The sequence below is a fragment of the Dysidea avara genome, chromosome 5 (genome assembly GCF_963678975.1).
Source record: "Dysidea avara chromosome 5, odDysAvar1.4, whole genome shotgun sequence".
Lineage (NCBI taxonomy): Eukaryota > Metazoa > Porifera > Demospongiae > Dictyoceratida > Dysideidae > Dysidea > Dysidea avara.
The window spans coordinates 16722414-16730246 of record NC_089276.1 but is presented as its reverse complement, the minus strand read 5'-3'; the positions used below and the strand labels follow the sequence as shown (position 1 = coordinate 16730246).

General features: G+C 37.7%; 2 protein-coding genes across 2 annotated transcripts; both read right to left on the bottom strand.

Moving 5' to 3' along the window:
* Positions 1 to 1958: 1958 nt before the first annotated feature.
* LOC136255056 (uncharacterized) lies at positions 1959 to 5095 on the bottom strand. The gene is made up of 14 exons (XM_066047775.1): positions 4920 to 5095; positions 4687 to 4863; positions 4003 to 4080; positions 3530 to 3943; positions 3380 to 3451; positions 3209 to 3330; positions 3108 to 3152; positions 2947 to 3033; positions 2821 to 2889; positions 2675 to 2772; positions 2414 to 2534; positions 2263 to 2362; positions 2147 to 2205; positions 1959 to 2093 (listed from the first exon to the last, which is right to left on the bottom strand). The coding sequence occupies exons 3-14, from the start codon at positions 4034 to 4036 to the stop codon at positions 1959 to 1961; spliced, it is 1356 nt and encodes a 451-aa protein (XP_065903847.1). The 5' UTR covers positions 4037 to 4080; positions 4687 to 4863; positions 4920 to 5095.
* Positions 5096 to 5685: 590 nt separating this feature from the next.
* On the bottom strand, positions 5686 to 7434 carry LOC136255055 (KRAB-A domain-containing protein 2-like). Its single transcript, XM_066047774.1, has 7 exons — positions 7302 to 7434; positions 7064 to 7239; positions 6671 to 6796; positions 6342 to 6485; positions 6052 to 6261; positions 5825 to 5998; positions 5686 to 5754 (listed from the first exon to the last, which is right to left on the bottom strand). The coding sequence occupies exons 1-7, from the start codon at positions 7432 to 7434 to the stop codon at positions 5686 to 5688; spliced, it is 1032 nt and encodes a 343-aa protein (XP_065903846.1).
* Between the last annotated feature and the right edge of the window lie 399 nt (positions 7435 to 7833).

Sequence of the window (7833 nt, the reverse complement as noted above, 5' to 3'; positions counted from 1 at the left end):
GTTTGTAGCTGAACTCTACAAGGTGATTTCTTCTAGCTGAGCTATCTCTTTCCATAGTTGCATGAACTCCCTACATGGTAACTTCTTCTAGCTGATCTCTCTACAGGGTGAATTGTTTGTAGCTGATCTCTATACAGGTTACTTGTTTCTAATTGATCTCTTGAATTCTCTTAAGAGTGACTGCTCTATTAGGATGACTGCTCTATTAGAGTATCTCGATCTCGCACTTGTTACACCAAGTTGAATTTCGTGTCATAACTCCGTGGCTTTAAGTCTGATTCTTCAACACCATTGAAGAGCCTTTCTAAGATGATTACCCCATCTTTACAGTGATTTTCAAAGCATTACCCCAAGCGGTTTATCTGGTAGGCGTGGCAAGCAGTGGTTTTTTAATTTGCTAATCTCGATTGCGTAATTGTTACACACTGTTGGTTTTTTCATTGTATCTTCCTGGTTTTTAGCTCAATTTCTTTCAAACCACAGAAGGTTTGAGGATCAATAGTTAACCTATTTACCCACCGATATTCAGCTTCTTCCCATACGCGGTTTACCCTGTAGGCGTGACAACACATTGGTGTTATTTTTCGTGAATAATCGCTAATAACTTTTGCCTGTGTTGCATCCCGTATGCGTATTTTGTCCCATACGCGTATGGGATATCCCGTACGCGTATGGGCATTTTCCCTGTCCCATACGCGTATGGGCATCCCGTACGCGTATTGGGCCCCGTACGCGTACGGGACGATATAATTTAATTCTGAGGCGCTTAGCGTTGCTTGCATAGATTCAACTGGGTTTACAAATACGTAGCTTTTGCAGTTCAGTTTCATTAAATATACCTTTGTTTTGGCTGTACTACCTACTGGCATATACTATGTAGAAATTACATAGCTAGCACACTGCTGTCGCGCTTATTTGTAGCTAGCTAGCTAGCTATTTGTTTGCCTCATAGTACTTCGCGCACGTTTCTTCTCCATGCTATAAGCTGCTATGTACTGCATGTATCATATATCTGGCCTTCACCATTCAAATCATGTGGAGCATGCATATGTTGATTAAATCGGATGAACTTCTTGAGTAGTCTAGCAACCTTTTGGGCTAGCTAGTCACGAGTCCCTTGAACAAATCAGGCATCATTCTGCCTGTCCAGTAAAATATTTACTTATTTATTTATTTGCAATGTACAAACTCAATTTGAGTATTAATTCTATAATCTATAATTACTAATTGTTCTTAATGGAGTAGCGATGGGCATGTCAGTCTGCCTGTCCAGTATAATAGATAAATAGCAAATTATTTATATAGCACACCATAAATATCTAGCTATTCTATTATGTGACTGGACATATACCAGTGGTCAAATGCATGCTGGGTAGAAATTAATGTGAATTATTGTGTAAGCAGAACTATGGTAAGTTAGTATAAATAGCTACATGCACTTCGTGCATATATAGCACAACATGCAGTACCGGGTAAATCATTAAAATCGATTGAAAGCTGCAATTCCATGAATCAATATAATTATTATTAGCTATAACAAGCCAGGTCATAAATTAATGCATATAAATTAGACATGGACTAAGACTACATACTTATAACATAATAGTGCTGTCAGACCTTCAGTGCAGCTGGTCACTGTAAAGCTTTACAAACAAAAGCAAACAGCACAGCTAACATAATACCCATGCACTAACACAGAGTTCAGTCCAAGAGATTCGTTTCAACTAGTTAACGCAAGCGTAAGTGAGACTGAAGTTTACACATCCAATTAACGGTATATAAAACTACTAAAAATCGACTGATTTTCTGACATAGGATCACATAATCATAATATCTACTCTGCACTAAGCAGTAGCAGGGCTAGCTCTACACCATGCATGTTCGCTGGGGGCCAAACACAATTTTATAAATTATAATATGCCATACATTAATATTTAACCATGATTACATAAAGTCAATTACAAGGTTGCACCAGTAGAACAGCATGGTCCAATAAAGTTAACTATAGGTATATCCTCTGGATTCAACTTAATGCCAATGTGCCTGTTGACACAATTCAGGTGGTACCACGATTCACATGTTCCACAGCCAATCTACGTATATATTCTGCTGATAGTCAATGAAACAAAGAGCAAACAACACTTACCCAATCCTGTGCTTTAGTAGCAGTGAATGAGCAGGTCCTGCAATGCTCTTCTATGGGTTCTACAAACAAATAGATTGCTAACAACACTCATAAGTACCTTACAACTGCTTGTTTACCTGAATTGTTAAGTATTTCTTTTGCCATCTCTATTCTTAAATCGTGAACTGTTCCAGCATGGATGTTCATTGGTAAATGTCTTAAATATTGTTCAGCAAACTATTTTAGAAATTCTTTATGTTGTGTTGCAGAATATACTTAAGGCCATACCTTCATAACATAAACTCCACAAGACGAATTGTCTTCCTGTATACTGTGTGGAGGCGTAACGACTTCCCATACATACTTCTTTGGCCAATATCCACCACAATATTGATAGGTGCTGTAAGCGCTGCAAGAGAATTATATGCAAATAGCCAGGGATTATATGCAAATAGCCAGGGAGTTCAAAGAATGTGTTCCTGTTGATATGCAAATTAATGTGTATACATACTTAACTAACTATGTGTGCAAAATATTAACTGTACTAACTTCCAGTTTTTTCTTATCCTTTGTATTAGTCTATGATCTCTTTCTTCATACTTCTGTGGGTCAATGTAGAGAACCTTTCCATTCTTTGGTTCGACGATCTAAAGAAATAGTAGCTATAAAGATATAAATGTACAAATATGTCTGACCACCAATATCCAGTGCATCTTCTGGTAGCAGTAAGGTCCAATGAGGGCATTGTAATGAGATAAATCAACCTGCAGAAATATATGTATACAGGTGTCTGTAAGTCCTCGTAAAGTACCAACTCATACATTGCTTAAAACTTTCTTCTTAAGGATATACGTCCCATTACAAATGTCATTCACTGCAGACACGTCCATGATAAATATTTCTTCTTCCTGTGTTTGGAAGTGAGCATGCACATAATGCATACATTCATATGCACTAGACTTTTCTATGTATTATCTCTAACCTTTTTGTTGGCATGGATCATGTATAGTAGATAAGATGCTATCACCTATATACAACATATATACATATATGCTTGCTTGCATAAAGTTTACAAGCACGTACTTCATCAATAACCCATCCATTGGTGTCGATCAGTGACAGAATTCCCTCGTCGTAAACTTTGTAACTACCAAACTTCGCTTCAAAAAGCATCTGGGTTTTGTTTCTGATTCTCATTAATCGGCCTGCATGATAGCAATATTATGCAGACAGATGATATACCGTGCACAAAACCTTCGGTTTGATAATCATTTTCATCAACTTCTTCATCTGATGAATTAGGACAATACTGATGAACTACCCCTCCTGCAAAATAAAGATGAAAATGAATGAATGGAAAGTGTAGATAGAGAAAAGTAGTTACAGCCTACAAAATATCCTTACGGGATTTGTGCAAGTGGAAATAGTCAATAAGTACATTAGCCATTGTAGGCTCTTCTTGATTCAATAAGTCGGCTGTTTGTTTGTTTGTCTCTACATCATCCTTCAAATCATACATTTTGTTGGTAAACTTTTGCACAATTGTGATTGGAACTGGTTCCTTGTGAGCATAGCAAAGATCCTTCAAACATTTCTGGTCTTCATAGTTATCCACAACATAGCTGTGCAGAAATGCAGCTGGTAAGTTGGTTTTGAGACTGTTAGATATGTATTCATGGGCAGGCCCACATGGCTTAAACAAAAACGATGGATGGTTCTGTATAATAGTTTTCATCTTCTTGCTAAGTTTCACGATTTTGTCAAACTGAAAGCTGTTCCCTGGTGGAATATCTTCATTGCTGAAAATTTCATGACCCCCTAAAATGTATAATCCATGCAGATTAACACACACCTACATGATTGAATTTATTTCTTACCTTCAAGCTTAGGGCTGGTTTCTTCTACTGACATACTACTGGCTTCTTCTTCTTCTACTCCCTGGACCCCAGAACTACCTGTTGTACCAATTCATCTTATACCGATGATCTACCCGTGCATGTACATTTACTTAGACATATCCATGACAAATATGCTATGTATGGGGAGCATTAAAGATATTCTGTGTGCATGTCCATGCAGATGTTTCAATGCATCTCACTTCAACATAGTACATGCAGTGTACCCTCTACCATTTGGAACCAAGAGTTTGACCAATATGTGACCTGGGCTGACAAAATCAGTCTCTTATAGCCTGTCAAAATTTGACCTACTTTTAAATGCTTGAAGCTACATTACTTTGTCCATGATTATAGCTAGCATCCACATAAACGTTTAACCACTTATGTAAAAATTGCTTACAATTTTAATGAAGTTTACAGAATTATTCTAGGTCAAATACAGTGATGGAGATAGACAAGATTCAGTAAACATGTGTATTTTCGGGATATACACTGATTTTGTCAGACTGGGTCACATATTAATTTTTATGTGGACCAGAACTCATGGGGCTAATATTTTTTGTCCTTATTACAAAGTTATTTTTAGAGACAGGTTCTATTGTAACTATATGTAGCTGTAATATCATGTCTGGCATGATAGTTATTGTATGCATATGTGCTCACATCCATCCCGAGCATTGCTGTATGATGGCTCTAGGTCAACCTGTTCCCTCTTCACTGGAAAGCTATCACTGCCAATTTGTTTTGTCTTCACTGAGGTGCTTCCTGTACGATTCTCATTAGCTTGTTCACCGGTCTCAGTGTTCAATGGGCAACTATCATCAATGCTAGAATCATCTGCTGTCAAAGTGGAATATAATTATATTATACTACACAAAAATAACTACTATTCATACCGATGACTGAATTCTTGCATCTTGTCCCTTTGTGGCAATATGTTGTGCATTTTACTTTGCTTTTGAAACATACACATTTGCCATTTACACAACCAGATTTACAATTGCAGTGTGAAACATCAGTTTTCCTTCGATTGAATTTTTTTGCAGCCGATCGCAGTGCTATTGTGGGATCATCTTCCCACCCAGTGGTTTGTACTGTTGCATGAAAGCACTTCTGAAGCTAGTCAGTTCGACATCTTCCTTTCAAAAGTCCATACTCGGTTCTTATTTTGTAAGACCCATGTTGTTTTGCAACCACAACTCCTGGTATTCTTCTCAAATCACCTACACCTCTGTCATGTCGTGGAATCCTTACAGTCACACCATCCCCAATTTTAAATTTTACAGCCTTGATTCTTTTGCTGTTATCATAAAGTTTCTTCATTTTAGCAGCTGAATTTGCAATGTTTTTCTTTGCAAACTGTCTAACTTCATGGTGCCTGTCTTCATTTTCTGCATTAATAACAAACAAAGCAGCTGCAATGGCAATTTTAAATCATTCCCCTTATACCTGCTGGAATGATAGGTGTCTGCTGTCTGAACTCTGTGTCACCAACACAGGTTCTGGCCTTGGCCACTTCAGGTTGCGTAGCCTTGGTCACCAGATCAGAGTAAGAATCTGTGTTACCTAGCTCTGTCAAATCATTAGTTTCTGTGGGAGGATCCATAATAATGGTCTCTTCTTCTGCCAAACACATTCCTTTCACGGGTTCAGAAGATGGATCTAGACCGAACACCACTTGGTATGGTGATGTTTTAATGGTCGCATGTGGTTGCTTATTATTGATTGTAACTGGAAAAACAAAATTATATACAATAATTGGCATTAATAGCATCTGTTTTAAATAAAACTTACATTGAACTCTGGGAAGAAACTGAATCCATTCTGTTGTCTTCATGTCAGCCATGAGTGAAGTGAGCATGTGTTTCACCACTCCGTTAGCTTTTTCAACACACCCATTTGATTGGGGGTGCCTTGGTCTACCTCGAATTAAAATTGTCTCTTGACTCCACTCATGAACAATCATCTCAAAAAGCTATAAAGGAATGCATAAAATACAGCATGCACCTAGACAGTTGTCTTTCCAACCTCATTGTTGAATTCTCGACCATGATCAGATTGGAGTATCTTAGGTACCCCAAGGTATGCGAAAACATATCGTTGCAAGCACAAAACAGTTTCTGCAGCACACTTCCTAGATTGTGCCCATAGAATGGAAAACTTGCTAAAGTGATCTTTGTAATGACCAATCCATCTGTTGTTGCTGTCTGGAATGCTTGACATGTCAATCAAATCAATCTACAATATGAAGTATATATATATAATACACTTATTATGTTATTCCTGCATAAATGGAATATAAAAGCAATATTATTTACCTGTCCACGAACATGGAATCTCTTTGAAATGATGGGTTTCAAAGGAGCTTTTGTTAATTGAGGCTTCTTACAAGAGCAAGTGAGGCACAGTCTGCAATATTCCTCTACACAAGTTCGTGTTATCCCTTCGTAGTTTGACGAAATCTTCAGGCGAAAGAATGAAAATTATTGTGTGGCAGTGCTTATACCGCTTACACATACAGTGAAAATGTGCATTTTTAATAATGCAATAATGACAATAGCAGCTAGGGAGTGTACATAGTTAATGCATTAATGCTAGCTGATTTATTAATAACACTCATATAATTATATTATACTATTATGCATACCACTGAATAAGTCTTCCTAACACCCGAGTGTGCCGTGCCTTTCTCATGAACAGACTGGATGATATCAAATATATCATCTGTTGTTACTACTCTTCTATAGCCTTCAAACAGAGAATTGGCCGGAACCTATATATATTAATGAGACATGCATACATGTGAAAATAGCTATAGCTATATATCTCCAAATTTTATAGGCAGCTACATAATATATATTAAAAAGATTTAGCCACTCACACATTGAAAGGGTCTGATATATTTTGCGTTAAAAACTTATTTCTCCAATTTCAACAGGGTATAATATTGAGACAGACTGTCAAGTACCCATGCATACTCCATAGTTAATGCCACCGACATGCGCGGTGTTGAAGGAGCGCGCGGCCGCATTAAACTCACCATGCTCTTGCTCTTTGTAGGAACGATCACAGCATTATTTAATCCAATCTGCGGAAAATCTTTCAGTTCAAACTGCTTCTCCTTGACGTACTGCCTAAATCTTGGTTTAATTTCGTAATCGTCCTTGGAATCACCACCATCTTCCGAGCCATCTTCAGCTCTGTGACCAGAGTGGTCTAATGTACGAACGAAAGAGGAACATTGAACTACAGCCTATACTACACAGCCGCTTAGCTACCTTCAAGCAAGGTGGCCTTGATTAAATCGAATTTCTCACGGTTAAACAAAGAATTAGAACGTTTCGCGGCCTGGCTAGCTAGGAACTCATTAAATTCTCTCCGAACCCTTTCCACGGAAATTTTATCATCCATCACGGCATTCAAGCGGGACTCGATACTCTCAGGTGATACTCTCAGGTCATAAACTATACTGCTAGCAAACACTATAGGATTGCATGCATCAGCACTTGTGGCAGCAAATAAGCTCAGTAAAGCGAGCAGCAAAGAGATCAAAAGAGAGGTGTTAAAATTATAGAGAGAGCATGTATCAGGCACTGATACAGAAATATATATTATCAAGAGTTCATAATATTATGAAGGGAGGTGGCTGGTCCAAGTTCAAGCTGAGAGAATAGAAGTGTAGAATCTACATAAAATATATAATCAACCCAGACTGCTTTTAATTCTGTATATAATATAACCTGTAACTTTAGTTTTGTAATTTAATTTTTTTCCTTGCCATGCCCACTGCTGTCCATTTTTGGTCAGACA